This window comes from Oryza sativa, chromosome 12, assembly GCF_034140825.1.
Source record: "Oryza sativa Japonica Group chromosome 12, ASM3414082v1".
In the NCBI taxonomy this organism is placed as follows: domain Eukaryota; kingdom Viridiplantae; phylum Streptophyta; class Magnoliopsida; order Poales; family Poaceae; genus Oryza; species Oryza sativa.
Window position 1 is genome coordinate 5,648,105 of NC_089046.1, and position 16,896 is coordinate 5,665,000.

The 16,896-nt window shown below is 34.4% G+C and overlaps 1 protein-coding gene and 2 non-coding genes across 3 annotated transcripts in view; 1 reads left to right on the plus strand and 2 right to left on the minus strand.

Annotated features, from left to right (window-relative positions):
• Window positions 1-1,760: 1,760 nt before the first annotated feature.
• Window positions 1,761-1,832, minus strand: TRNAN-GUU (transfer RNA asparagine (anticodon GUU)). The gene has a single exon. It is a non-coding gene; the product is annotated as a tRNA-Asn (tRNA).
• A 4,992-nt stretch (window positions 1,833-6,824) lies between these two features.
• Window positions 6,825-16,896, minus strand: part of LOC136354675 (NAD(P)H-quinone oxidoreductase chain 4, chloroplastic) — a 13,634-nt gene continuing 3,562 nt past the window's right edge. The window contains exon 1 of the mRNA XM_066306189.1: window positions 6,825-16,896. This exon is cut by the window's right edge and continues 3,562 nt beyond it. Coding sequence (XP_066162286.1) covers window positions 9,843-10,448 — 606 coding nt within the window. The 5' untranslated portion in view covers window positions 10,449-16,896 and the 3' untranslated portion in view covers window positions 6,825-9,842.
• Window positions 7,621-7,700, plus strand: TRNAL-UAG (transfer RNA leucine (anticodon UAG)). The gene has a single exon. It is a non-coding gene; the product is annotated as a tRNA-Leu (tRNA).

Genomic DNA, 16,896 nt, shown 5'->3' on the forward strand with positions numbered 1-16,896 from the left:
ATAATCAATATATCGCTTATGTAGCTTATCCATTAGACCTATTTGAAGAGGGTTTTGTTACTAACATGTTTACTTCCATTGTGGGTAACATATTTGGTTTCAAAGCCCTACGTGCTCTACGTCTGGAGGATCTGCGAATTCCCCCTACTTATTCAAAAACTTTCCAAGGTCCGCCTCATGGTATCCAAGTTGAAAGGGATAAGTTGAACAAATACGATCGTCCTTTATTGGGATGTACTATTAAACCAAAATTGGGATTATCTGCAAAAAATTATGGTAGAGCATGTTATGAGTGTCTACGCGGTGGACTTGATTTTACCAAAGATGATGAAAACGTAAACTCACAACCATTTATGCGTTGGAGGGACCGTTTTGTCTTTTGTGCCGAAGCTATTTATAAATCACAGGCCGAAACCGGTGAAATTAAGGGGCATTACTTGAATGCGACTGCAGGTACATGCGAAGAAATGATTAAAAGAGCTGTATTTGCGAGGGAATTAGGGGTTCCTATTGTAATGCATGACTACTTAACCAGGGGATTCACCGCAAATACTAGTTTGGCTCATTATTGCCGCGACAACGGCCTACTTCTTCACATTCACCGAGCAATGCATGCAGTTATTGATAGACAGAAAAATCATGGTATGCATTTCCGTGTATTAGCTAAAGCATTGCGTATGTCTGGGGGAGATCATATCCACGCTGGTACAGTAGTAGGTAAGTTAGAAGGGGAACGCGAAATGACTTTAGGTTTTGTTGATTTATTGCGCGATGATTTTATTGAAAAAGATCGTGCTCGCGGTATCTTTTTCACTCAGGACTGGGTATCCATGCCAGGTGTTATACCGGTGGCTTCAGGGGGTATTCATGTTTGGCATATGCCAGCTCTGACCGAAATCTTTGGAGATGATTCTGTATTGCAATTTGGTGGAGGAACTTTAGGACATCCTTGGGGTAATGCACCTGGTGCAGCAGCTAATCGGGTGGCTTTAGAAGCCTGTGTACAAGCTCGTAATGAAGGGCGCGATCTTGCTCGTGAAGGTAATGAAATTATCCGATCAGCTTGCAAATGGAGTCCTGAACTAGCCGCAGCTTGTGAAATATGGAAAGTGATCAAATTCGAGTTCGAGCCGGTAGATAAACTAGATAGCTAGACTAAGTGGATAAAATTAGATAGAAAAAAGGTCTAAATAAAAAAGAAGAGAAATAGAAAGATCAAAAATCAGTTATGAAAATGCAGTAATTCTTGTTTTTTCTTCTAATTGATTGCAATTAAACTCGGCTCAATCTTTTTTCAGATTGAGCCGAGTTTAAATAGATTTTGATACGATCATGAGACTTGACAAATCAGGATTCCTCTATTCTATATATTTAGAAGATATAAAGGTATAATACAATAAATAAATACAAATATAGTATTATCATATGATAATGGAATCAAATACGCAGTATTTACAGAAAAAGTACTACGAACCACGGTGTCGGGGGTTCGAATCCCTCCTCGCCCACAGCCTTCCAAAGGGGAAGGGCCTTTACTTTCCCCCTGAGGGTAGGAAAACCATGATCGGGATAGCGGACGTAAAGCTATTGAACTTGGGTATGCTCTTTCCTTTTGTCGAAGTGGAATCGTAGAACAGAATGTGATACGATGAGATAAAATGCAATAGAAACAAGGATAGCGAACGGGTTACCTACTCCTAAGGGTCAAAGCAAGCCCTTTAATTCAATTCTTTATTCTTACATTAAAGAATGAATCAAATCTCCCCAAGTAGGATTCGAACCTACGACCAGTCAGTTAACAGCCGACCGCTCTACCACTGAGCTACTGAGGAACAAGGGGGATTCGACCTCCTAGAGTTCAACTCCCGCTCTCAACCCATGAACAATATGAGTCCGAAGCTTCTTTCGTAACTCCCGGAATTTCTTCGTAGTGGCTCCGTTCCATGCCTCATTTCATAGGTAAGCCCAGAGTGGCTCTATTTCATTCTATTTCACTTCCTAGCACTTCCTATCATTTAATATCCATCCCTTTGGTCTTATTGACATAAGAGATGTCATTTATAGTCTATCTCTTTCTATATATGGAAAGTCAAGAAATTCTCATCGAAACATCGAGAAATTGTGCATATAGAAAACTCTAAAGAAAGAAAAAAAGGAGACCCATGCCATGATTTTCAAATCTTTTCTACTTAGTAGTCTAAGTTTCTCGATGAGGATAATTAATTCGGTCGTTGCGGTCGGACTCTATTATGGGTTTCTGACCACATTCTCCATGGGTCCCTCTTAGATCTTCTTTCTCCAATCTTGGATTAGGGAAGAAGGAGATATTCGCGACTCCTGGTGGTTTCATTATGGGGCAGCTCATGATCTTCATATCGATCTATTATCCACCTCTGCATCTATTCTTTCTTAGCTAAACGGGTGGAAGATCCATCCAATTTGGTTATATCATGGACTCAAAAAACGGATCTGAATGTGACTGAAATGCACGATCTTCACAGGTATCACTTTTCACGATACCTAAAAGGTGGAATAGCGATTTTCGAACCATTTCCTATAAGAGAAAGGTTTCCATTACTTTGAGAAATGGATTCTATATCAAACTATAGCTATTGCATTAAAGAAGAAAAGAAACTAATAGAAGTCGAAGACGCGGAATGGTAGTGAATAGAGAGAAAGATTCTTCTGGTTTTCTTGTTCCTGAAAATATTCTATCTATCTCCTAGACGCCGTAGAGAATTGAGAATTTTCATGTCTTTCAATTCTCGTACTCGTAATTGGAAAGTTACGGAAGGAGATCCATCATTTTGCAATGAAAACTACATAAAAAACTCTGGACAATTTCGAAATCAGGCCAAGCGTCTTAATACATATGCAAAAAAATTCATTATTGGCCCACCATTGATTAGAAGATTTAACTTGTATGAATCGCTATTGGTTTGATACGAATAATGGCAGTTGTTTCAGTATGTTAAGGATACAGATGTATCCACAATTCATTTAGAGTTACTTAATAGCCTATTTCTTATACCATATCTCTATCCCGTGAAATTCTCGAGCCGAAAGATGGATGCATATGCTATGTTTCATTTTGCTAAATGATATCAATTAAACGGTGTATCAATTCCATAAATTGGATATAGCAATAAATAAATCAGCAAAATTCTTTTATTTTAGATAGAAGAAACTTTTCTTCTATCTAAAATAAAAGAATGTACCCTTCTATCCAAATCCAATTTGCATCGATAAAATAAATCCAAATTCCAGTAGTAGATGAATAATTGCAAATTTTTGTGTGTACGAGATTAGAATAACTTCAAAATAACTGACATAATTTTTTATTTTTCCTGATCAGAAAAATACATGAAAAAGAAAGGAGGTAGAAAAATTTTTGGATTTATGGTTAAAGAAGAAAAAGAAGAAAACTGGGGTTCTGTTGAATTTCAAGTATTCAGTTTCACCAATAAGATACGGAGACTTGCTTCACATTTGGAATTACACAAAAAAGATTTTTCATCGGAAAGAGGTCTCCGAAGACTTTTGGGAAAACGTCAACGTTTGCTGGCTTATTTGGCAAAGAAAAATAGAGTACGTTATAAGAAATTAATCAGTCAGTTGGATATTAGGGAGCGGTAATTTCATCGTTCGAATTTTTTTTCTTATTTTATTAGTAGTCTTATAGTAGTCTTAGATTTTGCATTTTGATGAGCCTCGTTTTGAGGAATTCATGGAATAATCCATTTTCATGGAATAATGAATTAAGGAAGAAAGGATATGAGTCTACCGCTTACAAGAAAAGATCTCATGATAGTCAATATGGGCCCTCAGCACCCATCAATGCATGGTGTTCTTCGACTGATCGTTACTCTCGATGGTGAAGATGTTATTGATTGTGAACCCATATTAGGCTATTTACACAGAGGAATGGAAAAAATCGGCAAATAGGAAAGCTACTTAGGCAGGAGATAGGGGAATTCCTTAAGAAAGAAAAAAGAATAAGAACACAGATACATAACATAAAAAAAAGAATAAATAAGACGAAATTCGACCTCCCCCTACATATTTAATTTCTTCTCCTATACAAAAACTAGCAAGACCTACTCCATTGGTAATTCCATCAATGACACCCTTGTCGAAAAACTGCGTTAGTTCGGTTAATCCTCTTATACCCAAGGTAAAGGTCCTAGTATAGAAAATATCTATATAACCGCGATTATATGACCAACTATATATCTTTTTTTTTAGTTGATGGAAAAAATACTTTTTCGGACCCCCTTTTACAAAGGAATTTATTAAATCCAAATTCTGAAAAAAAGAGTAAGCAGATCCATAAAACATATATGCTATGAATAGACCAAAAATAGCTAGACTTACAGAAGAAATTGCATTAGTGATAAATTCATATGAATTTATGGAAGAATTAGAACTTTCTTGGAAAAAGTTGATTGAGGGAGTTAGCCACTTTGATAATATGGTTAATTCCCCTATTTCATTATCAAAATGGATTCCTATAGATCCAATAAACAAAGTACAAAGCAGTAATATAAGAAGAGGAAATAGCATAGTATTTCCCGGTTCATGAGGATAGACAAAAGTGTTTTTAGTCCCCAATGAAGTACTAAAGGACCCTATCCTATTTCCTGTATTAACATGAATTTTGGATAGATTTTGTGAAAAAAAAGAAACTCCACTCTTCGCTGTTGATAAAACGAAATCTCTATTGACTCCTTTAGATATCCTTTTTCCCCATAACGATATTGAATACAACGAATCCTCTTTAGTACTACTGTAATTTTGAAAATGAACACGCAAATACCCATCAAAAGTAAGTAAATATATCCGAAACATATAAAACGCAGTTAATCCTGCAGTAAAAGAAGCTATTATTCCAAAAAAGGGTGAATATAACCAACTATTACTAAGGATTTCATCTTTGGACCAGAAGCAAGCAAGAGGTGGAATACCACAAAGAGAAAGGGTACCCCATAAAAAACAAGTTCTTGTAATTGGAATGTATTTTCTTAAACCACCCATAAGAACCATATTCTGACTTTTATCTGGTGAATATCCAACAAGAGGTTCCATTGAATGAATAACAGATCCGGATCCCAAGAATAATAAAGCTTTCGAATAAGCATGAGTGATCAAATGGAATAAAGCAGCTTGATAAGAACCTATACCTAGAGCTAACATCATATAACCCAATTGAGACATTGTAGAATAGGCTAAGCTTCTTTTAATATCTCTCTGAGCAAGAGCTAAAGTGGCTCCTAAGAAAAGTGTTAGTGTACCTATTAAAGAAATGAAACTCATTATCAAAGGTAGGGATATGAAAAGAGGAAGAAGTCGAGCTATAAGAAAAATCCCCGCAGCAACCATAGTTGCTGCGTGTATAAGAGCTGAAATGGGGGTGGGTCCTTCCATAGCATCGGGTAACCATACGTGAAGAGGGAATTGTGCCGATTTCGCAACCGCACCAAGGAATAATAAAAAAGCACACAAAATAGTAAGCAAGGAGTTAATCTCATTATTAGGAATCCAGTTATTAGCTATTTTAAACAAATCCCGAAACTCTAAACTACCTGTTATCCAAAAAAAACCTAGAATTCCTAATAACAGACCAAAATCCCCTACACGATTAGTTACAAAAGCTTTTTGACAAGCACTCGCTGCAATTGGCCGTGTAAACCAAAAGCCTATCAATAAATAGGAACACATTCCCACAAGCTCCCAAAAAAAATAAATTTGTATCAAATTGGAACTAGTAACCAATCCCAACATGGAAGTATTGAAAAAACTTATATAAACAAAAAATCTCAAATATCCCTCATCGTGAGACATATAATCATCACTATAAATAAGAACCAGGATTCCTACAGTAGTAATTAGTATTAACATAATAGAAGTAAGCGGGTCGATTAAGTATCCAAATTCTAAGGAAAAATCATTATTGACGGTCCAAGACCATAGATATTGATAGATAGAACTTCCATTTATTTGTTGAATAGACAGGTGAACTGAGAATACCATAGCTATACTTAAAAGTAAAACACTAGGAAAAGCCCATATGCGACGAAGATTTTTTGTTGCTGTTGGAACAAGAAAAAGTCCAAACCCCATTGACATAATAACTGGAAGTGGGAGAAGAGGGATTACCCATGCATATTGATATGTATGTTCCATAAGAAAAGAAATTGCAATTTTTACTTGAAAATTTTACTTCAATTTTTCTATAAAATTGAAAAAAGTTTCCGATTCACCAAACTAATTCTTATCTATTTCTGAAGGAATAAAAAAATACTAGAATTCTTAATTTTTCAAAAATTTTCTCATTGAAACAATCAAAAAATAAGAATAGGTTTTGTTGGTTAAAGTCAAAAAGTTAATGAAATAACTTCGTTACCTAGTTATTACCTAAAGAAGGACTTTTATTAAAATACAAAAAAAAGATTGAATCATTTTACTTTAATATTTTTTTGTATTAAAATGAAGCAGCTCCCTTGTTTCGTAACTCAAATTGATTGGAATTCAATTCTGGAATACTTTAATTAACTATTTGATTGAATTTTCCCTTCCTTTTATCCTCCCGTCTTATATGGGGGATAGGCCCCCATACCTTATATCTGTATATGGAGAGTATACTTGAAATATAAATTGATTTAAATAGAAAACCTTTGTATATATTCTATATTATTAAAACAAAGTCTAAAAAAAATATATAATATGTTAAAAAACTCTTGTCTTATCCGCATTAGACAAAATGAAGTAAAAAAGAATTCAGAATTTCAATATCTTTTAGTATCTAAGTATAAATACTAAGAAAAAGAAGAAAGATGGATTGATTTGCGGCAATAGATGTCTTTCACATACAACTAGAAAAAAGTAATTTCCTTTTTGAATGGCAGTTCCAAAAAAACGTACTTCGATGTCAAAAAAGCGTATTCGTAAAAATCTTTGGAAGAAAAAGACTTATTTTTCCATAGTACAATCTTATTCTTTAGCAAAATCAAGATCATTTTCTGGCGTCAGCGAGCATCCAAAACCAAAGGGTTTTTCTCGGCAACAAACAAATAATAGGGTTTTGGGATAATATGAATTGACCTATCCCCCAAAAATTCCAATTATTTAATATGAATAATTAGGAATAATTAGGATTAATTAATGAGTTTACTTTTATGTGTCGAATTCCTCGGTACAATATTCTTAGAACAAACCTCTCTGATATATAAAAAAAGGGTTTTTGGTATACTGTGACCTAAATATTCTTTTCCTATCAATGAACTTTTCGTAATAGAATCCGTATAATAAATAAAAAAAGGGGATTCTATTATGAAAAGTAGAGTATTCCTGCAATAAGACTTACAACTTCTACCTATCTTATCCTAAATTAACAAAAAAATTAGTTCTATATTGCAACTGAGAAAAAATTGTTCCAACTCTTTCAAAGTTTCTATTGGGCAAAGCAAGAATTTTTTTGTTAAAAAATTCGCAACGATACTACCAAACGAAGTCTATTTTAATGAAGATTCTAATGTCCTAAATTCTATGGAATCTTCCAATCTCGACGATTCGCGAGAAAATAACTTAATATTCTTTTAATAAACCTGTTATTTCAACTTAGCCGCCATGGTGAAATTGGTAGACACGCTGCTCTTAGGAAGCAGTGCTCAAGCATCTCGGTTCGAGTCCGAGTGGCGGCAGTCTCGAAAAAGAATACAATAGATTATAAAATAAAATGGATTCAATTCGAAATTTCCAATTTTGTAATGGGACCTTCTCCTTATGCTATTTGCAACTTTAGAACATATACTAACTCATATTTCTTTCTCAACAATTTCAATTGTGATTACGATTCATTTAATAACCTTATTAGTTCGTGAACTTGGGGGATTGCGTGATTCGTCAGAAAAAGGAATGATAGCCACTTTTTTCTGTATAACAGGATTCTTAGTTTCTCGTTGGGCTTCTTCGGGACATTTTCCATTAAGTAATTTATATGAGTCATTGATCTTCCTTTCATGGGCTCTGTATATTCTTCATATGATTCCTAAGATACAGAACTCTAAAAATGATTTAAGCACAATAACTACGCCGAGTACTATTTTAACGCAAGGCTTTGCCACGTCGGGTCTTTTAACTGAAATGCATCAATCCACAATACTAGTACCTGCTCTACAATCTCAGTGGTTAATGATGCATGTCAGTATGATGTTACTAAGCTATGCGACTCTTTTGTGCGGATCCTTATTATCCGCCGCTCTTCTAATGATTAGATTTCGAAAGAATTTAGATTTCTTTTCGAAAAAGAAGAAAAATGTTTTAAGCAAAACATTTTTCTTTAATGAGATTGAATATTTCTATGCAAAAAGAAGTGCTTTAAAAAGCACCTTTTTTCCTTTATTTCCAAATTATTACAAATATCAATTAATTGAGCGTTTGGATTCTTGGAGTTATCGTGTCATTAGTCTAGGGTTTACCCTTTTAACCATAGGTATTCTTTGTGGAGCAGTATGGGCTAATGAGGCGTGGGGATCCTACTGGAATTGGGATCCTAAAGAAACTTGGGCATTTATTACTTGGACCATATTTGCAATTTATTTACATAGTAGAACAAATCCAAATTGGAAGGGTACGAAGTCAGCATTTGTAGCTTCCATAGGATTTCTTATAATTTGGATCTGTTATTTTGGTATCAATCTATTAGGAATAGGTTTACATAGTTATGGTTCATTTACATTACCCATCTAAATGATTACATAACATAAAACCTTAATGAAATGGAAAAAACTTCCATTTTTGTGTTTGATTTGAGAACCCCTTGAACGCCTTCTCAAAGGGTTCTCAAAAATTCGAGATAGATCTAATTAGACTCTTTTACTTTTTTCTGAATTTTTGAGTATTTCCACTATGGAATATAGAGCGGACTAGTAGAAGAAAAAAAATCCTATTTAGGATAATAATTGGATAACAGAGCCTCTACCCTGTCAACGGATAGCGAGAGAACAAAATCTGGATAAATACCGATTCCTATTACTGGTAAAAAGATACAGATTAAAAGAAAGAGTTCTCGCGGGCCGGAATCCTCAAAATTTTCGTTTGGAACATGAAATAGCTTGTATCCATAGAACATCTGTCGTAACATAGATAATAAATAAATAGGAGTTAATATCATTCCAATTGCCATTACAAAAGTAATTAGCATTTTTGGCATTAACAGAAATTTTGGACTAGTAATTAGTCCAAAAAATACTACTAATTCCGCAACAAAACCACTCATTCCTGGTAAGGCAAGAGAAGCCATTGAAAAGCTACTAAACATGGTAAAAATTTTTGGCATTGGGATAGAAACCCCTCCCAGTTCTTCGAGATAAACAAGGCGCATTCTATCACAAGCCGTTCCCGCTAAGAAAAAAAGTGTAGCCCCAATAAATCCATGGGATAATATTTGTAAAATAGCTCCATTGAGTCCAATGTTGGTTATGGAACCAATTCCTATAATAATGAAACCCATGTGAGAGACGGAGGAGTAGGCTATTCTTTTTTTGAAATTGCGTTGGCCAAGAGAAGTTGAAGCTGCATAGATTATTTGCATCGCTCCTATTATTACTAACCAAGGGGAAAATAGATAATGAGCATGAGGTAACAATTCCATATTGATCCGAATCAATCCGTATGCTCCCATCTTTAATAGGATTCCCGCTAAAAGCATACATGTACTGTAATGCGCTTCCCCATGGGTATCTGGTAACCACGTATGTAGGGGTATAATCGGCAATTTGACAGCATAAGCAATAAGGAAGCCAAAATAAAATAGTATTTCCAATGTTGCAGGGTATGATTGATTAATTAATCTTTCCAAATCTAATCTTGGTTCGTTGGAACCGTATAAGCCCATACCTAGAACTCCGATTAAGAAAAAAATGGAACCACCTGCAGTATACAAAATAAACTTTGTAGCTGAATAGAGACGCCTCTTCCCCCCCCCACATGGATAAAAGTAAGTAAACAGGAATTAATTCTAACTCCCACATGATAAAAAAAAGTAAAAGGTCTCGCGAAGAAAATAATCCTATTTGACCGCTATACATTGCTAGCATCAGGAAATAGAATAATCGGGAATTCCGGGTAACCGGCCAAGCTGCTAAAGTAGCTAAAGTAGTCATAAATCCTGTCAATAAAATAGATCCTAATGAAAGTCCATCGATTCCCAATCTCCAGTGGAAATTGAAGACATCTATCCATTTAGAATCCTCTTTTAATTGGATTAAGGGATCCTCCAATTGGAAATGATAACAGAATGCATAAGTCATTAGAAGGAATTCTAATAAACAAATAGACATAGTATACCACCTAACGATTTTGTTTCCCCTATGAGGTAAAAAGAAAATTAATGAACCCGCAAATATCGGCAAAACAACAAGTATTGTTAACCAAGGAAAAGAACTCATGATAAAGTGATAAAGACAAGATACGTTTTGACCAGAAAAGCCCGTGCTCGATTATTTTGAGCACAGGCTTCTTCGGTAAAGAGGAATCAGACGATTCAAGTGGAATTTTTTGTAACGTATCAATAAGATAGAGCCATGCTGCGGGTTGTCTCAGGTCCTAAATAAACGCGGACACTTAAAAAATCTGTTGGGCAGGCGGATTCGCATCTCTTACAACCCACACAATCTTCGGTTCTTGGCGCGGAAGCAATTTGCTTGGCTTTACATCCATCCCAAGGTATCATTTCTAATACATCTGTTGGACAAGCTCGTACACATTGAGTGCATCCTATACATGTATCATAAATTTTTACGGAATGTGACATTGGGTCTATAAATTTTCCTTTTCAACATAAAAATTTTCGATCTGGTCAAAATGAAATTAGTACTATATCAATCAAATGTATTGTAGACACCAGACGAAGCAATGGTTTATCCAAACTTCAACAAATAATGCAATATATTTCTTAATCCGTTTGTGAGAAAGCATGAAAAGAGCCAAGAGACTTTAATTTTGGGCTTCAACAATCATAATTATACGAATTGTATATACGAATTCGAATTAGCCAATAAATTGGCTATCGTCTTTTCAATATAAATTATTGCAATATTCAAATTGCAATATCAATGAATTGCAAAAATTCAACTAAGTAAAAAAGAATACTATGGAATAACCTACTCAAAAAATAGATATTCTCAAATAATAAATAGTATTCATGTTACTATTTCATATTATTATTATATGTGTCCCTTTGTTTAGAAGATTCTATGTCTAATTATTCAAAAAATTAGATTGATTGATACGAGTTGATTTCCTATTACGATGGATGGAAGAAAGAATGGATAATCCAATAGCTGCTTCAGCAGCCGCAAGGGCTATAACAAAAATTGCGAAAATGTCTCCTTTTAATTGGCGGCTATCAAATAGATCAGAAAATGTTACGAGATTTAGATTAATTGAATTCAGTATAAGTTCAAGGCATATTAGAGCTCTAACCATGTTTCGGCTTGTGATCAATCCATAGATACCAATCGAAAATAAATAGACACTCAAAAAAAGTACATGCTCAAACATCATTAACTAACTCCTTATCAATCTCGATTCATTTCAATATGGGGACAAGAATTGAACCGATTGAATTAATTAGAATAGAACAATTACACAACAAAAGAGAAAAGAAGGTATTTGTTGGCAGTAGATGAGTTTTACTAAATCAAAATTGTGGTTCTTTAGTGATTTATTTTAGATTTGAAATTCTTATAATTTTGACTCATTCTAAGTATTTCTTATTGCCGAGCCATAGTAATTGCACCTATTAAAGAAACTAGAAGAATTATGGAAATGAGTTCAAATGGAAGATAAAAATCGGTTGCTAAATGAATCCCAATTTGTTGAACGTTATTTATGAGACCCTGTTCTACTATTTGGTTTGATCTTGTAGTCCAAAGAATTCCATACCATGACGTATCTGGGATAGTAGTCATTAGTGAAAAAGGAATAGTTATACAAACGAGTGAAGTGAACCCATCTCCAATAGTCCAAAAATTCTTATCTTTAGACCATTCTGAGCCATTTACGAACATTACGGCAAATATGATCAAGACATTTATAGCTCCCACATAAATAAGAAGTTGTGCCACAGCTACAAAGTAGGAATTCAATAAAATATAGAATAAGGATATACAAACAAGAACTAATCCTAGCGAAAAAGCAGAAAAAGTTGGGTTGGTAAGTAATACCACCCCTAGACCCCCTAGTAGAAGAACAAATCCCCCAAATAGCACAAGAATTTCATGTATTGGCCCAGGTAAATCCATTATGGATAAGAAGAAATTAATAGTATAAATTTTTTCATGAACTGACTAAAACTAAAAGATTCAAGGAAGAAAAAAGGGATTAGGAAATTTTTTTGTATATTGTATATAAGTTCTTTCTATAGTTAGAAATCACATCACGAAAATCTACTCTGGTTTAAAATCAGGAATAATTTGCAATAAGCAGTAGGTATTCGTTTTTCTTTCTAGTTAGTAAAGAACTTTTGGATTCTAACAAAAAAATTCTAGTAATCAGTAATCGTTCTTGAATTCCAAGATTTTTCTTCGTCTATTTTACTTTGAGTTGAATTCCTAATTGTTTGAATTGTGTAATCTCCCATTATGGAGATTGGTAACCGACTCAAAGCAATTTGATTGTAATTCAATTCATGACGATCATAAGTAGAAAGTTCATATTCTTCAGTCATTGATAAACAGTTTGTCGGACAGTACTCAACACAATTACCACAAAATATACAAACTCCGAAATCAATACTATAATTAAGCAATTGTTTCCTTTTAATATCCTTTTCAAATCTCCAATCCACAAGAGGTAGATCTATAGGGCATACGCGAACACATACTTCACAAGCAATACATTTATCAAATTCAAAGTGGATTCGCCCCCGGAAACGCTCCGATGTAATTGATTTTTCATAGGGGTAGTGAATCGTTATAGGTAAACGATTTGTGTGGGATAAGGTAATTATGAAACTTTGACCAATGTACCTTGCTGCGCGTATTGTTTGTTGACCATAACTCATGAACCCAGTTACCATAGGGAACATATTCGAAATATCTATGAAAAAGGTATGTTTCTTTCTCTTGTTTGAGAGGACTTTTGTGTTGAAAATATTCTTACTGTTATTGTATTATCTTATTTTATAGTGAAACAAGTTGGGAAGAAGTTGTTAATAAGAGATTGCCCAGGGAAATAGGTAAAAGAAATTTCCATCCAAGATTTAATAACTGATCCATTCTCATCCTGGGTAAAGTCCATCTTATTGTGATAGAAATGAAGAGAAATAAATAAGCTTTAGTTAATGTAATAAAGATACTCATTGTCATTTCTAAAATTCCAACCATTTTATTCATTTGGAAAAATCCAAAAAAGGATATATAGGGAATAGACAAATTCCACCCGCCTAAGTAGAGAACTGTTACAAATAAAGAGGAAACTAATAAATTTAGGTAAGAAACAAGATAAAATAAACCATATTTGATACCAGAATATTCGGTTTGATAACCTGCTACTAATTCTTCCTCCGCTTCTGGTAAATCAAAGGGTAATCTTTCACATTCCGCCAAAGAAGAAATTAGAAAAACCAGAAAACCTATAGGCTGACGCCAAAGATTCCATCCAAAAAAACCATATTTTGACTGTGCTTCAACTATATCAACTGTACTTGAACTGTTGGATAATCATAGTCGACGATAACATCACAGTTCCCACCGCTATTCCAAAACCGTACATGAAACCTTAGTTTCATACGGCTCCTCTATGATCAGAAAAAAGGAAAGTACTGTTTCATTTCGTTATTATCTTCTTGGGCGTAGTTAGAATTATCTAAGATAAAATCGATTTCAACGTCCTAAATTAGACCAAAGGAATTCTGTCTGCTAGAATAATAAAAAACGCTTCGGAATTCATCTCATCCTTTATAATATAATGGTACTTTTTCTTTGTTCAGCAATAACTTAATCTTGGAATAAAACACTCGTTATAACAATTAATAAACGAAAAGAGTTGGGTATTAGTTCATGAAGAATTCTGTATGAATATGGATAAACGACGGAAAGAATAAATAAAGATCTTTTTTTTTGTATTGCATTCCATATCTTTTGTCCTATTCTTCTTTCCCCGAGGGGTATTTAAAAAGAAAAAAGGAATAAAGGGTTAATTCGTTCTTGATAGCCATTTCCTTAACAAGTGAATGGGAACATACTCTGGATCGGAATCCGAAGAAAGTACTACTTGCTCATTTCCACCAATTTCAAGTCCTTATTATGATTCCTTTTATGAGGAAAAATATCTAATGCTTTAGATTCCCTCATTACTAATCCTTTATGTACTTTAGTGTTTCTAATCCCTCACTAACTTTTGATGGATTCCCTTATGATTACAACTTTCTGTATCGGGAATCCCTTATTATTGCCCGCTTCAAGATATGATGACTAATCAAAAAATCTCAACCTTGGGGTAAAGAATTTACACCGCTTATGTTTACTTCCATTTTTTCTTGTACATAGGAAATGAGATTTTTTCTTTTTACTACAAATTAATAAGCAGTTTTGTTTCACTCATATAGCTATCTAGTTTAACTTACTAACCTGAATATAGAATAAGAAAAGGAGGATAAATATTCAATGAATTTCAGAGGAAAAAGATCCTATTTTAACGAATCGCACGTAGAGATATTGCTAGTACACAAAAAGTTAATGGGATTTCATAACTAATAGATTGAGCGGCAGCTCGTAGACCACCTGAAAAAGAATATTTATTATTTGAGCTATATCCTGCCATAAGAAGACCAATAGGAGCAATACTTGAAATGGCAATCCATAAAAAAACACCAATACTAAGATCCGCTAAAACAAAGCGATATCCCAAAGGAATAACTAAAAAACTTAATAAAATTGATATGACTGCTATAGACGGTCCAATGCTAAATAAGGGAATATCCCCTCGGGATGGCAAGATATCCTCTTTAAAAAGTAGCTTAGTTCCATCTGCTATAGCTTGAAGCAGTCCCAGGGGGCCAGCATATTCAGGACCAATACGTTGTTGTATCGATGCGGATATTTCTCTTTCTAACCACACAATTACGAGTACTTCTATTGTGATTCCCAGTAAGAGGGTCAAAATGGGTAGAATCCATATCAGTCCATAGACTTCTTTTAATAATTCCAAGTTCGAAAAAGAATTGATAGCTTCTACCTGTACCCTGTCTATTATCATTTCAACGATCAACTTCTCCCATAATGATATCTATACTACCTAATATCGTCATGATATCAGCCAATTTCATTTTTTTGACTAGCTGAGGAAGAATTTGCAAATTAATAAAACCGGGTGGACGAATTTTCCATCTCCAGGGGAAAAGACTATCATCTCCTACCAGATAAATTCCTAATTCACCTTTTGGGGCTTCCACTCTTGCATAAAGCTCTTGTTTTGACAATTCAAAATTGGGTGAAGGTTTTTTACCAAGAAATCGATATTCAAAATCATTCCATTCGGAATTCTTTGCTTTCTTAAAGCGTCGGACTTCTAAATTCTCATAAGGGCCCCCAGGAATTTTTTCTACAGCCTGTTGAATAATTTTGATGGATTCCCTCATTTCACCGATTCGTACTAAATAGCGTGCTAATGAATCCCCTTCTTTTTGCCATTGGACTTTCCAATCGAATTGATTGTAAGACTCGTAAAGATCAACTTTACGAAGATCCCATTGTATTCCAGAAGCTCGTAACATGGGGCCCGATAAGCCCCAATTTACAGCTTCTTCTCCGCTAATAAAACCAACTCCCTCAACTCGTTCCAAAAAAATGGGATTCTGTGTAATAAGTTGTTGATATTCAATAACTCCTCGTAAAAAATAATCACAGAAATCTAAACATTTATCGATCCATCCATAAGGCAGATCGGCAGCAACTCCTCCGATGCGAAAGTAATTATGCATCATTCGCATACCTGTAGCAGCTTCAAATAGATCATATATTAATTCTCTCTCTCTAAAAATATAAAAAAAAGGAGTCTGCGCACCGAGATCTGCCATAAAAGGTCCAAGCCATAACAAGTGAGAAGCTATACGGCTCAATTCTAACATAATTACCCTAATATAGCTGGCTCTTTGGGGTATTTGAATATTCTCCAAGAATTCTGGTGCATTTACCGTTATTGCTTCTGTAAACATAGTAGCTAAATAATCCCAACGTGTTACATAAGGTAAGTATTGTATAATAGTTCGGTTTTCCGCGATTTTTTCCATTCCTCTGTGTAAATAGCCTAATATGGGTTCACAATCAATAACATCTTCACCATCGAGAGTAACGATCAGTCGAAGAACACCATGCATTGATGGGTGCTGAGGGCCCATATTGACTATCATGAGATCTTTTCTTGTAAGCGGTAGACTCATATCCTTTCTTCCTTAATTCATTATTCCATGAAAATGGATTATTCCATGAATTCCTCAAAACGAGGCTCATCAAAATGCAAAATCTAAGACTACTATAAGACTACTAATAAAATAAGAAAAAAAATTCGAACGATGAAATTACCGCTCCCTAATATCCAACTGACTGATTAATTTCTTATAACGTACTCTATTTTTCTTTGCCAAATAAGCCAGCAAACGTTGACGTTTTCCCAAAAGTCTTCGGAGACCTCTTTCCGATGAAAAATCTTTTTTGTGTAATTCCAAATGTGAAGCAAGTCTCCGTATCTTATTGGTGAAACTGAATACTTGAAATTCAACAGAACCCCAGTTTTCTTCTTTTTCTTCTTTAACCATAAATCCAAAAATTTTTCTACCTCCTTTCTTTTTCATGTATTTTTCTGATCAGGAAAAATAAAAAATTATGTCAGTTA